General features: G+C 31.8%; 1 protein-coding gene across 4 annotated transcripts in view; it reads left to right on the top strand.

The window, feature by feature from the left end:
• CSMD3 (CUB and Sushi multiple domains 3) overlaps nt 1–19,627 on the top strand; it is a 618,429-nt gene that overhangs the window by 466,957 nt on the left and 131,845 nt on the right. For all 4 annotated transcript variants that reach the window (XM_017806514.1, XM_017806517.1, XM_017806516.1 and 1 more), the window contains one exon: nt 2,776–2,892. In XM_017806514.1, coding sequence (XP_017662003.1) covers nt 2,776–2,892 — 117 coding nt within the window. The remainder of the gene's footprint in view (nt 1–2,775; nt 2,893–19,627) is intronic.

The raw sequence follows: 19,627 nt of genomic DNA, 5'->3' as shown, positions 1-19,627 counted from the left end.
TAATTATTATCAACTGTAAAATGAAATGGTATTATCTTCACCTTTTAGAGATTCTTAGGTTATTTTTGCCAGACTTCAATATAAATGAGAACTCTCAGATTTTTAAAGGTGCTAGATCTTATTTTGTGGGTTGTTGGTTTGTTTTTTTGGGTTTTTTTTGTTTGGTTTTGTTTGGCTTGGGTTTTGTGGGGTTTTTTAGTGTTTATTTGGGGATTTTTTGTTTGTTTGTTTTGTTGTTTTTTTTTTTAATTTGTAAAAATTGTTGGGTTTAACCCCTTTTAGAGATCTATATACATCTGTCAGTGAAATTATTTCTGTGATTTTTTCTTTATACCAGCTGTGATAATACCACCTTTCAAGTATCATGAAATATTTTGTCTAGATATATACATAGGTAAATATATTTTGCTCTGGTTTAAGCATACTAGTAGTTTTGTAAAAACCCTCTTTTACAATTAAGAAGATACCTTTATTAATTTAATAGCTTGTGAGAATAAGAAAGAATCAGGGTATAAAAAAATCTTTATTTTTCTTTACAGGAAGGTCTGCTATATTTTGAGAACTAAATACATAACTATTAAGTATTGGTTTTGTGTGACATGACTTCAAGTTTCATTAAAGGTGAAATTCTGTCCCTTTTTGTTTTCATGGCCTTGACTTTAATGGAATCATAGTTTTACCTTAAATTTACACATTATTTATATCTGTGGATTAGGAAAGTATAATAGTGATATGACTGCTGGAATGGGACAGTGTTATTGGTCTTTGTTGCAATGGCTTATTTATGCAACTCATAAACAGTAAGGAAATGGAGTTAGAGATAAGTAATAAGCTTTTCTGACAGTCTTATTTCACTTATTTTAATGCTTTTGTTGCTTATATTCTTTCATATTCTCTTCTGTTTTATCCAAAATCTGGAATAGAAAATCTTGAGTACTTAGAAGATGGTAAGCAGATCTGATTTCATCAGAACTACCTGCCACACTCAAGTAGTGAAGATTTTCTACCTTTTGTTTTTCCAGTAACTCAAGGCAAATAAGTCTCTGCATATGAGGGTCAGCTAGGATTCTTACTACTTTTTAGCAAAAAATCCAATAGTTCCATTATCTAAACATGTTTTCAAAGGAAAGCATGAATTTCTGATATTTTACATGATGGTGGATGAGGGAAGATGATGAGATAATTCTTTTAGCCTCAGAACTATATTCTGTGTGAATATTATAGTCTTGGTGCTCACTCGTGTCTCGGAGTGTGCCTATCCACCGTACTGAGCACTGTGTCCTGCTCTGGGCCCTGACTGATTTGCTTAACTCTAATAAATGTGCCACATCTATCACATCTATACACACTTGTGAAAGCAAAAGTCAAGACCCTTCTGTTGACATATTTCAAATATCATGACTTTCACACTAGCCCATTAAATCATTTCCAAATTGTGTATGCAGACCGGAGCAATAGGTGCTGTCTGCTCCTGTTTCAGGTACAGTCTGTCAGACTCTGCAGCTACACCATACTGAAAGGAATCCATGTTAATGCAAATTGCAGAAATCCATTCTCAAAGTGATGGGGCCTTAAGTTGCTACATTTTAAAGATGTGCTCTTTTCATGGTATACTCCACCAAACATTTTGTGTGAATTAAGTAGTCTTAAAACATGATATGTAGCTACACTAAGAAATATCTTGTATTTAGTATGACAAGTAATGAGATAAAATTTTATGTAATAATAGTAAGAAAACCACCTTTTTCTTATTTAATATAATGCACAACATATTAATGTTTTGAGAGAATACCGCAAAAAAAATCCCATATGTGTTTAGCAAATGAAACATTGAGTACTACTTTATTTATAAATTCATGTCTCAACAGGAAATAAATTTGTTAAGTAGATAAGTTAACACTAAACTAACTAAAAAATGTTTTATATTCCAAAACAGTTAGAAAAATATTCCAAAGAAATGCCACAGTCTAGACAACAAACTCCTCAATCACTATGTGTGTGTGAGAAGCAGGTCATAGACATAGGAAAGCACTAACATTGAATAATCACCCGGATATCTGATGAAGAAAAAGAAGAAATAACACTGTTTCTGCTTTGACAGTTTTGAGTAATGACAAATATTAAGTTTTGTTGTAAACCTTAGAAAAATACATTATTGTGGTAAATAACATCGTTATTTATCTGCCATTTTATCAAGTATTATAGCTGTTAATGGTAGAATAAACATGATGTTTGTGTGATAAAGAAAAGTGTGTGCTCATAACCTTATATATATAGTTATAAGTAATTGGAATATAAATAAGTGGTACATCATAGTCAGTCAAGAAATCCTGACTTTCTTATTTCAGTAGCTGTAGATATTATTTTGAATTATGAGTCTATTGGCATGAGAAAGAATTTACCAGTGTGCAGAAAGGCTGCATAATCTATGTTTTATTCTAGTATAAAGCATCATATGAATGAATAATAGTTTTGTATGCTGTAAATAATAGCATACTGTATATAAAGCATATAATTTATTTATTAAGATGTTTGATAAATAGTAAAGAAAAAAAATTGATCTGGAAAACTTCAGAGTGCCATCAATTCTTTTTTGATATATGAGAAAGTTGCACATTCTCAGTATGTCACAGGATGCAAAAATTTAATCCAGTGCAGAAGTGTAATAAAATTTCCTGCAATATCATATACCAACACACAAAAAAATCAATTTAAACTGATTTTTTAATATATATAATATTACATTATTAAAAACTGATTTCCTTCACTTTTCAGCACCCTGTGGAAGCCGGTCAACAGGCTCTGAAGGGACTGTATTATCACCAAACTACCCCAAGAATTATAGTGTTGGTCACAACTGTGTTTACTCTATCACTGTTCCTAAGGAATTTGGTAAGTAGGTTTGGTCTCATTCCTATCTTTTTGTTGCTTGAATACGTTCTGGATTATTTGTATGTTTGCTTTTACATAAAAAATATTAATGAGAAAAAGCTGTTTTAAACTGATACTTCTGTTAACACTTTTATCATTTTTATAGTGCACTATTTCCTCTAAATGCTTATATTTATCATTATCTTTTGAATTTCTCTTTACTTACAAATGAGATTAGAGCAGCATGTGTCTGCCTGGTTTTTGTAGATTACCAGATCTTCCATCAAAAGTTTACTCCCATAGTAACATTTTCTTCTGCTGACTAGACTAAATTTTAACTATGTCTTCTGTCTCACACAAAGACAGGACTTATACAGCACTGTTGTATCTCTCTGGATTTATGAATTATTTTATCTCACTTTATTATGAAACAATACTTAGGATAACAGTTGATGGTTGTTCACTTTGGCTTCTTGGTAAGCAGTATGCCACATACTGAATATCATTTTGTTCTTATGGATAGCGTAGAGGTGCATAGGCTACTACAAAATAAATAAATTTTTAAAAGTACTGTCTTCTAAGTCATGGCAATCTATCCTTATTCCTCCAGAATATTAAGGAAAAATTAAACACATTTGTACAATTCTTGATTTATTTCTAGCTGTTAGAAACATGTGCTTTTGATATAACTAATTTGTTTTAGATAAACTGGAAAGTTTATGTCCTCCCACTTCCATCAAAATATAAAAGAATTCAATGACATATTCTGAAATATGATTATGATAGACTGTCTGCCCTATCTTGGGATAGACCTTTACTCTTTTTCTTGTATTTAAATAGTGGATTTTGACAATTAGTTCAGGTACATGTAGAATATATAATTTTTTTCATCCACTTTTGTGCATACAGAAAACAAAAATGCCTGTGTGTTGAAGGAGAAAGGTAAAAAAATACCTGCCAGACAAAAATGAGAATGACATGATGCATTGAAACAAGTACCAAAATAGATATTTCCATTTTAGATGCTGTTTTTCCAGTGATACTTCCACAGTAATCAGAAGTAGTATTCCTTGCACCCAAAAGCTCAAATTTTAAAATACAAATCTTTCTTTGAATTGTACAGTGGTGTAAGGGTTAATATTTCTTTCGATCTATGATCTTTCTCTAATCTATCATCACTAGAATTATTCCAGTAACAACCATTGAGAAAGTCAAAGTCATTTTGGCAATTGATTTAAATGAAATTTTTTTTGCATTCAATATAATTATTTGTCTCAGTCTGAAATTTTAAAATAATTACCTATAATTCTGTTGGTTTGGGTCCTGATAGAAGACATTGCATTAGGAAAAGAGTTTTTACTTGCAATTCTTGATATGTAGGGATCCCTCACTGACAAGATGGTCACCAAAAAATGCTGTGGAAAAAGACACCGCATAACATCTTCAACTCACCTACTAGTATACATCACAACCTGTAGATTTGTCAGAGATTATTCACAACAAAAAGTCAAACCACATTTTTTGAGAATGAAGGGGTACTCCAGCAAAACTGCTGACATAAGATAAAGTAATTTTCCTAAAGAAAACAGCAAAAAATCTTCCATAATCTTCTCTATTGCTCAAACCTTCAGTGTGAAATATAGCAATCAAATATTTGCTGAATGGAAGCTCTTCAGGAACTATTTTGGCATCCAATATAGTACATGAGATACTTTGTTACATGAGTAACAAAGAACAATTTAGGGGAAAAAGAAAAAGCTAAAACCAGGTCAATATAGAAAAAAACCACAAACAATGGAATAGCATATTTTGTGTGTAGAAGGGAACTCATTGGCCTGGATTAGTTTTTGATGGAGTGAAAAGAAAAGCTATTTCATCTGCAGCTTCCCAGGTTCTCAAGTCAAAAATTCTGTGGAAAAGTCATTTCAGAGTGGACTTTTTTCCAGTGTTTCATTATTCTGTCATGAAGAATCACAGTTGCAATATTTCATAGCATGACAGGTTTAAGCTACAAGATAAATGACTCACAAAGGCACACAGTGTGCCACAGGAAAAACCTTTTGTAAACATGGAAGACTCATCTTCTTTGACACTCTCCCACTGATATTTTAAAGTGGTGTAATGATCATTAATTGTTCAACACTGAAATCCAGCACTGGTTACAATTAAATGCAGATGTTGAAGATTTTTTTTCCCCGATGCACATAAACTAATTTGTATTCTCTGCTTTGCATAATGGTGTCATCTGTACTTCTATTTAGGTTAATATTTTAACAGTAAAATAAATTTTATGCCAGCTTGCTTCTTTCTGTTAGAACAAAAAGATAGATTGAACATACACAGTAAGGTATGTAAGTGTGGCTTTGAGCTATGCTATCAGAAAATTAGGTATCAATTCTCAGCTGCCATCAAAATGTATAAAATTTAAATTAGAACTCTCTTTTCCTACCAAGAAGCTAGAAAAAATTGTATACAATTGGGAAAAAGTCTAGTTTCCATGGAAATATTTGGTTTATGTTTACAGCAAAATATAATATTAAAAAATTGCAAGAATTTTATTGCCACATTTTATTGCCACATTTTGTGGCAAGATTACTTAGAAATTTGGCAATGAAGGTAGATCCAGTTTGCTTACTGTAAACAGGGAAATTAAAATCCACTATTCTCTTCAATTCTTGAATAACCAGCTTGTATTCACAGATACATTTCTATCACACACTTATGCTATTTTCAGCTTTTGCTTGTGTCTTTTCTTGAATTCCTGGAGATAGCCCTGATAATTGTACATAGACAACAGAGAGAAGAAAGAAATAGAGTCAAACAGCAGAACTTTTGGATTATTATTAATAATAATATCCTTGAAAGAGTAATTTTTTGCCAACACTGGAAGGTCAACATACAAATTTTATTCTGCCAGTGAAGACACACATAGAGCCAACAATGGTGTCAACATGTGTTTTCTGTTAGACAGCTCACTGCATCTAGAATTGTTAGACAACAGTCGTGTCACAGTAGAGTTATTTCAGTACTGTTTGATTTGATTTCAAACTCAGTTTACATTTGGAAAGAAAAAGATAGGCAAGGACAGATTGCAAGTAGCAGAATGTGCCAAATAACAACCTCACATCAAGAGGAAATTAGAAACAAATGGTACTTACGATAATACTTCACTGCATTACAGTAAAACATTTGCTTTAATAACTTGAATCTATCATCACTGCTGTGCACATCTTAATTTCATTTAAGAAATGGGGCAGACGTGCATGGACTGATATTTTTTTAAAATGTGGAGGATTTAACTCTGCATCTTAAGTTAAAATGGATGGAAATGCCTGGCTGAATATCTAACTTCAATATTTTTAAACACAAACTAAGCAATTATTGAATTAAGTAATAATTTGGTGAAGGGGAGGTAGAAATGATAGAGTATGATCTAAAATATCAAAATGCTACCGTAGGCAGGAATCTGATTCTGCTTCACACCCGCTTTTTATACAAGCAACCACTTCAAAGTGGTTCACTTCAGTGAGACTACATTGTTCAAACAATGATTACTTGTCAACAAGATGGAGTGAAACCACAAAGACTGCTCCAAATACTTGTATGTCCAACTGTATAAAGATTCAAGCACTAACTTTAGGAGAAAGAGATGACAGTGATCCAGCTTGTACCATGTATTTTATAAAAAGTAAGTCAGCCCACCTTTCCTTTCCAAATGCCTTGAAAACAAAATGACTTCCAAGAAAAGTGACTATTTATTTATTTCCACATTTTTATTTTATTTCAGGTAAAAATAAAACTGTGTTTTAAGACAAAATGTATATTTTGTGTATTTGTTCACCAAAGTTTTGCATAAAGACAGCAAAACGGACTCTATCACAGGACACTCCTAATAAAAACTGAAAATATTTTAAAAACAAGAATTAATGAAGAAATTTAATGAAATTCAACATCATGCAATACTAGGGATGCACATACAAATATTTATTATTAACAATAGAAAGAAATATCTACTGTATAAGTAATCCCAGTAGTTGATGCTAAGTTCACACCCCTTTTCCTTTTTTTTTGTATTCTTTCAACTATATTGACATGTTATTTCTCTTAACACCCTTCTGTTCTGCAAGATTTTCAAAGGATCTTGTACCAGAATGATGCTTAGTAAATTCTTAAAACTGAACTTTAAGAGCTCAACATTAAAAAATTTCTGAAAGTCCTTTTCTGCAATTTTCTCCAGTCAGCTAACTAAGCTTCATTCAAAAGTACATAAACTGGAGTTTTATCTAAAATAGACTTCAGAAATCCTGGCCAGAACTAAGACATCATTGTGAATAGAATATCAGGCAGATACAGAACTAGTTTTCATGCCAGAGGCAATAAACCTAAGAAAGGTAATATTTAATTGTAATATTTATTTACAATTGATGAAGTAATTTTTTTTAAAATTTTCTATTATCAGTATGGAAAGGAAACATTCACAACATTCATGTAAATGATGCTTTATGTTAATTTAACTCATTGCCAGAATATTGGTTTGATTTGAAAATTTTCTGAGTGGACTTAACTGTGGTAGGTACATGTCTTTTCATTTGACTCTTTTTTGAATTTAAATTTGAGAGTTATTGAATAACACGGAAGAGGGATAAGGACGGAGTCAGGTTGCTTTGAGCCAGAAAAATATGTAGGTTGTATTCATTGTGCTAGAAACAAATAATGCACCCTCCTACCACAATAGAAATTAAATATTCTCAATGTGCATTAAATATGAATATGAATTTATTTCCCATTATTATTTTCATTAAGTATGAAAAATAAACTAATTTTCTGAAATTTACAATGCATGCAATTAACCATACAAAAGTACAGTTCATTTCTCCCTTTAAGTAAGAAGATTGTATAGCTATATAACAAATACAATAAAAATGGGTAGAATCTGATTCATTGTATTCCGTGTAATTTAGCAAGAAAAGAATGTACAGGTGGTGACCCAGAAACAGAAAACTTAGAAGCATATCTTCTGCATATTAAATGGACATGAAAATCCAAATGAAAAAAATCTTCATCCATAAGTGTGTGTTCTGGACCTTTAGAGTCAGATGCAGTGACATGATTTGTGTTTTAATCTGTATAATCCAAGTGGAGATGATCTAAATAAGTGAATGTTGTCTTGAAGTACTGCCCTTAAACACTGCTGATCTATGTGCATATAAATTTTAGGCTTGCATGCAAAATAAATAGGTGTGTATGCATGTCGCTGAATCCTTTGCTGGAATACATTTCCTCTTGTTTTAGTAAGGCATTTAACTATGGAAGTTAGATACCTAGTCTATGCTCTAATCAACAAAGAGAAATACATATTCCCATGATGTGATTCATCCCATCTAAAACATCTAGCTGCAATTTTTTGGAAGAAGATAAATTCTTTATAATGTAAAAGAAACAGCACAGTCTTATTTTATCATATTCATTCTGGCAGCTACCAAGGGTTAAATGAATTAGAGAACATTGCTGCAAGTGTAGTCTACATCCATCCTGTAATTATGTTGTATACACATAAGTTCATGATTTTATCTTGTGAATATGTGGTAAAGCTGACAATTTCAGATATGTTTCAGTGAGTGGCCATTTAGTGGCTTGAACTTGGATGATTCAAATTCAAGCTTTACTTAGGATTCCTCACTCTTAAATGTTTTAAACCCAACACTGGACATGAACAAAATCTGTGTCATGTTATTAAGTGTATATTAGACAATAATCCCTGCTTCTTTAAGTGTTGTTGGATCACCTACTTAAGAACAATTTCACATGATGAACTGTATTAGATTAGTTATTCTACAGGAACAGGAAGCCAAGGCCTATAGACTGTCTACAGAATGAATTCCTAATGGATTTGCGTTGCCATCTGGAAAAGGAAAATGAAAGGCAGGATTAGTTATATGCTAGAAAATTTTTTTTGTGATTTTGCAGAGGAGTTTAGTGAGTATTAAGTATTCTATTCTCCAGAATATATAATAAATGTACCTGAAAATGCTATTTAAAATATAAATATTTTCAGAATTTGGTGTAAAATTAATTATAATGCAATAGTTTTTTAAGTTATATATACTAGCTATGAAATTATTTTCTCATTGATGTAAGAATTTCTTCCTTAGAAGAATATTTTGCAAGTTTTAACAAGGTTGTGCCAGATATTTTTATTTGTCATTGTATTTCAAACACAGAGCAGTAATACCGACTACTTAATTCAGTTATGAATAGGCTAGTAGCAAAATGTTGTATACCAAACATACCTAGTGGATAGTGAATATATTTTTTATCATACTGCTAAATACACATGAATTATTGTGCTACAGGCTTTCCAAAAATAGCTGAAGCTTGCAGTCTCAGATTTTTTTTAAGAATAGGGGTGAGCGTTAGTTGTATAACCATTAACTTCTGGTTTGTTTTTCTAGTTCAAGGCCAAGTTTGTGTCATATAGATGCTGACTATATAATCTACAGAAGGACGGGAAGGTCATTTCACATCACTTTCCATTTAACTATGAATCTCCTAGGTTTCTGAGAGGAAGGACTAGCAGGTTTTATATACTCCAACTCACTGGGTAGTATTTCATTCATTGGCTCAGTGCTTAACATGCCTGCCAAGTGAGCAGATGCCAATAAAAAAGTCACCGTAGGGTGACATTTAAAGAAAATCAAACTATTCAATGTATTTTTGAAATAAAATGTAAAGAGATTTACTATTTTAGTTGCTTGATATGATTTGAATTCACTTTTTCAGTGCTCTTTTTAGATTTTTGTCAATAAAAATGATGAGTTTTGGCTCAAATATTAGTGATGTGTTTGAATATAATAATGACCAATTTAATGCAGACTGCTAAATAGCTTAAGCTATTGAGTTTTACTATAAACATATGGCATCAGTATAGCTGTCTTTTTAATCACCTAAATTCAAAGCAGAATGATAAGACCACATCTATAGTCTTCAAAGAAATTCATAGTTTTAAAATAAGTAAAATAATTTTAGTCTAAGAGTTTTAATTGATGAAAGATTTCTAAAGATTTTTTTTCTTTTGTTATTCTGAGAGGTGTGACTCCAGCTGCTTCAAATATTAAATTGTCAAACCTTGTTCACAGAAAAGGCTGTTATTATAATAGTTGAAATTAGTCTGGGTTCCTGATTCCAAATAACAGAGAAAAGACTACATTACAATTGTTGCTTACGTGATTTTCAGTACTCCTGAGGATGAGATTGAGTGGTGGCATATTTTCTGAACAATTCCGGGGTTTTGTTATGTTCACTTCTTACGGCAAGAAGTGAACTTACTTCTTAGCTTACTTCTTAGCAGGACAGTACCAAAAGCTTGAATCACCATTTTTTAGGTTGTTTTAACATAAAGTTATATTAATAATGAAGTGTCATTTTTACCCTTAATCTCTGTATGAGTGAAAAAGCTGCTTTCTCACTCTTCAAGCCCAGCCAGCTGGGGAGTCCAGGCCTTTTTTTCTCTTGGGGTTTGTGGTTTTTTGGTTTTGGTGGTTTGGGGTTTTTGCCATGTTCCCCCCCCCCCTCCACATTTTCCCATTTTGTAGCTCCAAAAATCAATAGGAAAGTCATCCTAGCAGAGCAACTGAAATCCCTGATACATAGTTTCACTGGTTGGCAGTAAGAAACAGAGAAACCTGGGCAGGGAATACATGAGAAGTCATTATGACCATTGCAAAGTTTCCATCTTGAAGTATTCTGATATATTTCAGGGAAGGAGCTCATAAGGATCAGACTAAGATCAAGGAACTCCAGAAAATCCTTTTAAAAACATCTTCTTATAAAATGGTTCATTATTAGGCCCTGCTCATACTGTTATAATCCATACTTCTCACTTTTCCTCTTTGTTATATTCCTTTGGATATAAGCTATTGCTCTCTCTCAAGTAAGCTTACCTGTATTGACTCAAATATTGGTGTTCACCACTGAGTACACAGATATAATCTTCCAAGAGTCAGGATTTCTCTCTGATTTATCTTCAGTTATTTTTGTTTAGAAAACAAATAAAAAGGTCTTTGCAATCCTCACTCTGCTTTGTGTTTCTTCCATTTCCACTCCTGACTGCAGAACTGGGTGATTATTCCACACACTTAAATCAGAATCTCTGAGCACTCTGTGTTACTGAAAAAAGGAGTTGTTTGGATTTTTTTAGCCATTTTCTGTTTCTATCCAATTTATATTTATAGTAATCTAAAAAGAAATTTTCTAGGTAAACTTGGGATAGAGCTAAATTGCATCTACTCTGATAAAATGAGTAAATTTCAGGAAAATAGGATTAAATTCTCTAAGGGGAAAAACCAAACTTGGTATTTTGCGAAGTCATTAAAAGTCTGTCAAAATATGGCTACTTGGTGAGGGGAAATTGCTTTGATTTGCCACTTAGAGAAGATGTTGAATTTCTGTTTTGGGGGTCTGTGTGGAAATCAGTGAAAGGTTTACTATTGTTTCTGATACGTTCCACTTAGGGTTTGTCAGTCAGACAGGAGACTGGAAGGGGACCATATCATTTGATGATCACAAAGGATGAATAGCAAAAGAAGGAATGGGAAGAACAGGAAAAGTAGTGTGTATACATACATATGGGTACATATACATATATGTTGTGAAAGGGTAAAGCCTCTCTGAAAGCAATGCTCAGCTAAAGAGACTTGCCTAACTCTGATTATATGAGCGTGGCATGAGAAGAAAAAGGCAAACACAAACTTTGTTATTGACATGGGGTGAGACCTACCCAAGAGCACTGCTGTGATTAGGCACCTGTACAACATCTGTCCAGATTTTGTAAATATGTTCGAGATTGTGTGTCATTGAGTAATGTGGTTCTCTTGTTGTGACTATCACACCTGAAATTCCATTCTAACAGTGTACTTATTAAATGTAACATTGAATGGACTACTCTGCTTTTTGTTTTAATACTCAAGGTCTGCACAGACCTGTCATTTTAATATATGTGTGATGGTAAACACCCACTTGCATTGTCAATCAGAAATAAGTATCTAAAAAATCTGGGGTTTGTGAGGTTTCTCATGATTGAATCACCAAGTCAAACTTTTATTTCTCCAAGCCATTGGAGAAATTGTCTAAACTTTCAGCAGCAACATCAAGAGAATAATAAAATCCTCAGCATATTAATATACACTGTTAAGAGTTATTAAAAGTATTGAGGTTTCATACTTTTTTATAGAGAGAGTACATTTTGTAAGATGACATTGGTGGTTATTTTGTTTTACTGCTGTTGATCAATGTCTGGTAATGTACAGGAAACAGTTCTTTAAGAAAAAGGTCAAGTCTTCATTTTGCATATCATGTCCAAGTAAATATTTAATTTTAAATTTATTTTTAAGATAAGATCAAAGTTCACAGTTAAAGCCTTAAATAAGTTTAATATACCACCAACATAAGCTAGCATATTTTTATTTACAATCTTATGCTACTGGTCCGTTTTTCTCTTCTTTTTTCATAGAAACACAGAATCATTTAGTTTGGAAAATACCCTTAACAACACTGACTCCAACCATTAACCTAACACTGCCAAATCCACCACTAGACTATGTTCTTAAGTGCCACATCTGCACCTCTTCTAAATACCTCCAGAGATGGCCATTCTGCCACTTCCCTGGACAGCCTGTTTCAATGCTTAACAACCCTTTCAGTGAAGAAATTATTCCTAATGTTCAATCTAAACCTCCCCTGGCACAACTTGAGGTCGTTACCTCTTGTCCTGTCGGCTGTTGACTATCACTCCCAGGTCCTTTTCTGCTGGGCAGCTTTCCAGCTCTTCTTCCCAAGCCTGTAGTGCTGCCTGGGGTGTGGAAGAGGAACACAAGTGTCTTGTATTACTGTAGTATGGCTTTTCTTTTCTTTGTTTCTCTTTCCTTTTTTCTTTTGTGGTAACGGTCTTTCACTTGCAAAGCTCTTTCTCAAAGATAGTCTCATAGTTCTGATTTTTACAGGTAGTTAACTTTTCTATTCAGTCTTATTTATTAATTTAGTTATTGATAAAATGAAAATATTGTTAGCATTGCAAATAAGTCCAAATCTGTGCTTTAAAAAGTGTGACAAATCAATTTTCTTGCAATTTCAATGTCCGTGCCTAAGTTTTCCATCTCATCTATCACTACATCTTGAATATGTTACAGATATACATTACTATGGTTATCAGATGTTTTGTATTCTTGCAGTTGGACTTTTACAAGCTCAAAATATTCCTTTTGGTTTGGTTTTGTTTCTTTTTTGAGGAGGGGAGGGTGTGTGTGGGGGGAATGTGTAGGTGCAACCTAACATTGCATCATAATGTCAGTGAGATTTTCGATTTCATTTCTCTGGTAGTTTCATTTCCTGTCTGACTGTCCAAAGCCACATCTCTGAAGTCTCAGCTCATGCTAAGATTTAGCATCTTTCTGTTGTAACCAAGGAGAATAAAATTTCTTTAATCTCACAGGTGAAGGAGTTATCTAAATTTTTATCATTTGTTGATTTTAATGGTAGTTTAAAAGACTCTGAACTGAAACAGGAAGTGCACTTAACACTGGGTGGGATGGTAGTAGTGAATCTCAAAGATGTAAGTCACCTAAGTTTGGTTCACAGCCAAAGCAGTGTTATGAATTTTAATAATCAGTATATGTTCTTGCACTGAAATTTGTGGTAAAATCCTCAGCTGAAAGACAAGGTATTTGAATATGTTGACTGTAGATGAAGACCATTTCCACTAGACACTCAGGATTGTAAACCATTATCACTCACACCACTTTGATAAATGCAGAGTAATAAAGATGAATTAAAAGAAAGTAATGAATTTCTACAACTTATAATATTATTAAAATATTTCTTATAATTTTATTTTTTAATATTTTATTATTATTTATTATTTATATGTTGTTTGTTAAATGATTTATTATAATGTATTACTTAAAATAATGAAAATAATGTAATTTCAATAATATACTCCTCAATAATAACATTATTCTAATAATAATAATTACAATAATAATAAAGACCTCAGTATAACATTCTCATCATATTTAGAATGCATTTTTCATCACTTCTGTGTTGTTGCTCCGCTAAAATAAAGTGATAAGCTGATTGTTATTTAAGATTTATTTTCTCCACAAACAAAAAAGTTTCTTATTTTGCTCTTGAAACATTCCCTATATTTAGAGTTAACGTTTCGGTTATAAACTCAGGCAGACTTACAACACATTTGTTGCCAGACTGGTAACTCTGATAAGTGGCTACATAGGAATCATATTGATGAAGTCCTGTTTCTCCTGTTTACTGGTATCAAATGACTGGAATATTTTCACTTTTTCCTTTCACAGGTTTTCTTTCTATACCTTTTGATAATTTTGATAATGAAGGATTTTTTTCATGTTTTTATTATTCCACTGGGAGTTCTTTTCAGTTTGTCTACTAATAAAAAGAAAAAAATAATTGCTCAAATATTAATTTCATCCACATGATTCCATAAACTGAAGTGATAATTTGTTTCAGGTGAATGAACAGGTTAATCATCTGATCTAAACAATAACATTTAATAGTAGGATCATAAAAGATAATTATTATACACAGAAAGCTGTTGTACTTTTAATTAGTAGCTCTAAATTAGCTGAGAGGTGATTGAAGAAACAGAGCTTTTTCAAAGTGACTTTGTCATTAAATCTAGAACTCTTAATACATAATAATAAAATGGCTTGAATTAAACCTGGTTTCTTATTAAGGTTTTTTTTCTTATTTGTGGATTAATATTGTTCTATTATTCTATTATTCTCGTCCTTCTTACTATTACTCCAAATTTTAAATTGTTCATTCCTTCTATTATGTGTATTACTTAAGAGGTTAGTGTCCCTGTGGTCCCTATATAAGCATTAGAGAGAGACTTAACCACAAATTTATTAACAGAAGACCAGCCGTCAAATTTGGGCACCTTATTTAAATACCTCTTTATCTCATTTCATGTTCCCCTTGCTACATTTTTTTTGGTTATAATTTTCTTGAGTTAAAAAAATCAAATTTTGCCAGAACTATAATGAAGAGGTTTGTAGAACAGAACTAATTTTAACTTCATGTTATTTGTGTCTTTTTAAATAATAGTTTTATTAATGATTTTGGGATATATAATCACAAGAGACTACAATAAAAATTACTTTTCTTGATCTGTTATCTCTTTGAATATTCCTTCTGTTATATATAGGCTACTATTAAGATCTACAGGAAAACAAAAATTTGCAGGTGTGTTACATTCTTCTTCAGCTCAGAGACTGTATAGAAAATTAGCAATAAACAAAATTCAGATGTTTTAACAGTATACTCCTCTTTCTTTTCATAAAAAACTTGCTTAGATAGTCAGATGCTATGAAAGTGTCATTCAGATTTGTTTCCCAAAAGCATATAAGCAATTGAATAAGAAAGCAACACAACAGAATTAGAAAATGCTGACTCTGTTCAAGATTAGTGAGATCTTCACATTTCAAAGATGCATCCACTGTTCAGAACACTCTTGTAGTATCAGGACAATGGCCTCCTACTTAATCTTTGCCTCTTCCAACCTCTTCCACTCACTTTTCTCAAACAAATTGGACAAAAGTGACCACAAATCATACAATGTAAACAACTGGTCTCAGAATGTTATTATCTGGGTAGTAGGTTTTTTCAGCATAAAGTATCAGTTGTTAGCTGTACAGCCTTGGATTCTTTGTTCTTGAATCCTGTTCACAGACTATTTTACAGGAGACTAAAAAAAAATAAATTAGTAAGTTACAATTACTGGCCTCTAGAGAGAAGCATGTCACCTCATTATCTTTTCCCTTTCAGAGTATTCTGAGTACTTGCACATCTTAACAGTAATGTCTTTTATTTAGAAGAAGAAAGATAATAAAATTTTATAATGTAACATTTTGTATAATTATTGCTTTTATTTTTCTTGGTTTCTGCAGTTATGAATAGTACTTTATAGTTTTATCCATCTAATTAGATATTAACCTGAATAAGAGTGAGATAATTAAAAATTTTCTCATGCTTAAATATTGTTTCTAATATAAAAAAACCCTAGATAGAACTATTTATTTGATTTTTAAATTTAGCAGTGTGTCATGTTCATAATGTATTTGATAGTTATTTTGTGGCCATTATACCTCCAAAGATAATTGTATTAACTTTTTTTTTAAAAAGATAAATTTTAAAATTTAAAATTAAAAAAACAATAAATTAAAAAGATTTGTATTTAACATGAGGACTTGTTCTAATCTCATTTCATCCATTTTTAACTTTAATTTTCAAAATAAGGCCACTTAAGTATTAGACTAATATTATCAGCACCCTACTAAAAGTGGTAAATTCTATACTCAGTATACTCAGTGATAAAACTGAGTCTACTACACTTTTCCACAACCGTATTATTATGAATTCCTTGTAGCAATTAAAAAATAAATAGATATTAGAAAAATACAATAATGTTAACAAAAAACTTTACGGCATTAATGTTAATTGTTGATAACAGTTTAGCTAACGGACAAATTGGAGAATGGCTTTCTTTGGCCAAATATCATGTGGAAGCAGTCCTAGTCTAAATGAAGAAGTGCCTCCCTTGATGTACCAGTTACTGTTTATGAAGGTGGCTGAAGACTCTTCAGCAGTGTTGGTAAATCCATTCCACTATTTTTGTCTATGTGATTGCCCCACTTCCATCAGTGATTCTGAGTCTGTACATGCATCTGTATTTGTAGATAATCATGTAGTCTCTTACTTATCAAGGAATCATAGAGTCATGAAATGGTTTGGGAAGGAAAGGAGCTTTAACGTTCAGAGGATGTGAGACTTTAAATTAAACAACTTCTCTATATCTCTGTTTATTCATTTGTAAGACAGAATAATATCATTAACCTCAAAGAAACACTATGAAAATTGGAGTAGCACTTAAACAGTCAAGTACAAAAAGTTACTTTGTAAACCTGAAGTAAAATGCAAATCCTATGTTTTATGTTACACCAGGAATATGCATGAAACCCAGAAATAAGCACTGAGAATCTCTTTACAGTCCCACACATCCCCTTTTAAGTATTACCATTTTCTTGCAACTGATGTACCATTGAGTTGTTACCCATGATGTATCATAGTGTGATACAGGGTTTGCATGCTAATAAAAATTAAATGGAGATGGTAGATACACTTTTCTATCATTTGGTAAAATTTAATGCAATTTACTAAGGCAGAAAAATTGCTATGCTCTTTAAAATCTTTAATTTAAGTAATAAAAAACGGAATTAATGATACTTTCAAAAATTTATTTTCTCACCTACTGTATTGCTCATCGATGGACTTTCAGAGAAGTGAACACATAACTTTGTCCCCCTCGCTATTCCCCTCAGAGCAGATTTGAAGACAGGAGCTTAAATAGAAAGCTCTACAAAACAGTTAATTTCAAATTAGCAACTAGGGACAATTTTTATTTATTTTAAAGTTTCACAGTTCTTATAAACTGTCAGCTAATAGTTCTGAAACATATGAAATCATCTCATCTACCTGCAATGAAAGATAATTTCTTGCTAAGAGAAAAGTGATTGAAAGAGATTCAACTTTCTGGCTGAGAAAACAGAGTGTAATTATATGTATTTGAGGTAATATACTTTAATGTCTTCGATCAGGTATCCATTTTTAATGTTTGTAAATTGCCAGTTACTAAGATCAAAGCCTTCTGCATTTTGTAATACTATTTGAGAAAATTAAGCCTGTCAATAGCATAGTCATCAATATGAAATGATGTTATGCTATCTGCAACATATGTGATTGTAATGTGCATATATAATGAGTTAATATAAAGTGGAGCATAAGCATCTTTGATTCTATTCTTTTTGGTTGAGTGCATACTCCTTTCTGCTTCAGTAAAATAATGTACTATGCTATGTATAATAAAATTGAAATAATTTCACATTTTGAAACTCGATACCTTTATAAAATAATATTTCTTAAAAAAAAATGCTTATAGTTACCTACATTAGAAACCACTGTTTGAAATTATTATCACAGCTGAAGTCTGAATAAATCAGTATTCATATTAAAGTCATGAAGAATGAAGATTTAGTCAGGTGCATACTGGTTAAAATTTAGACCTAAACAAATGATGAATTTATGGAGGGGAAAGAATTAGGGCAGTAAAGGTACATGGAATAATTTGCCTAAATAGAGACTACAGTTCCATCACTTAAGGTATTTAAATCAAGACTTTCCAGTTGTCATAAATACAAATTCTGAATCCACAGTCCTAGACCATAAAAATCATCATAATACCAAGTCAGAAAACAAGTGTCTGCCCAACAGTGTCCTTCCAGCAGCAATAAATGTGTCAATCCAGGTAAAATACAATCTTAGGACAATGCTTATTGATGGTTCTCAGAAGTACTTTCTCAGTCTCCACTGATCTGTAACTGAAGGAGTTTTTGATCTGTATGTAATACCTTTGGTTTTAGTACTCCATGGGTTCTTCCATTAATTTACAAAATTGCTTTTTCAGTCCATTTAAATTTAGCATTTATGACATCCTGTAGCAAGCACTGTCACTCTGCAAGAATGTTTTGTATAACGAAGTGTTCCCAGTTTAAATTGTACTGTTGTCTTTTTTCACTTGATGGTCTTCAGTTTTTATACTTGAAAGGACTGTAAAAATAATTCCCTACTCAGTTTCTCCATACATCTCATGATTTTATAGATTCCTATCATAATCTTGTTTTCAGAATGAAGAATTCAAATCTACTCATGATGCAAAACAGACCATTACATAGTTGTTATTATCCTGCTCATCTTTCTCTATGTATTTTCTAATTTCACTCATGTTTTACAGAGGGCAGACCAAAATGTCTAGTCCCCTGAACCCTGGATATTTATGTTTGTCTTATAATTTCTTGTTGTTTTCTTTTCTTTTCTTGATAATTGCTAATATTTTATTCCCTCTCTGTCACTACTGAACACTGAACTGATGTTTCACAGGAATTACCTGTTATAACCTCAAGATGTCAGTTCTAGGTGGTTAATAGCTAATTCAAAGCCCATCATTGTGAAAATAAAGTAGGTTTATTTTTTCCTCATTTGCAGTATTTTACAATAAATTTCATATAATATTTAACCACTAGTCATTCATTACCATAATGTCTTTCTGTAACTTTTCAGTTCTTTCTTTTACTTATTTGATAACTTAATGCCATCAAAATATTTTGTAACTGTTACTAGCATTTCTTAAAAATAATTTAAGAATAATTGAAAATCACAATTTCTGACACATATCCATGAGTAGGTCTCTGCATGAAGAAAACTATTAATGCCTACTGTTTTTCCCCTAGATTTCTTAAACCACGTACTTTTATTTTCTTTTAAATATCATTTGCTAAAGTACTTTTTAGAAATTTTGGAATTATATTCTTTTAATGGTTAGCATATGTATTATTTCCTTAATATAAAAAAATCTAACTTGTGTCCTAAATGATTGCATAGAAATGTCATGTAATGTAACTCCATGTAAATAGAAAAGAAAAGATTTCTAACTGATAGCAAATCATCGTGATTTTGGCCAATATACTTAGAAAGGCAAACCCATGCTAGATAAGGACTTGATCAGTGATCTTGCAAGGTCACTTAGTATGAGTAGCAATAATTTATCCGATGTCACAGACAGCTAAACCCTGCAGCTTTGCCTACTGGCTTGGTAAAACAACCTCAGAAAACA

This window comes from Lepidothrix coronata, unplaced genomic scaffold (genome assembly GCF_001604755.1).
Source record: "Lepidothrix coronata isolate B3197 unplaced genomic scaffold, Lepidothrix_coronata-1.0 Scaffold15, whole genome shotgun sequence".
In the NCBI taxonomy this organism is placed as follows: domain Eukaryota; kingdom Metazoa; phylum Chordata; class Aves; order Passeriformes; family Pipridae; genus Lepidothrix; species Lepidothrix coronata.
The sequence above is the reverse complement of the archived record's forward strand: the minus strand, read 5'-3'. Positions and strand labels throughout refer to the sequence as shown.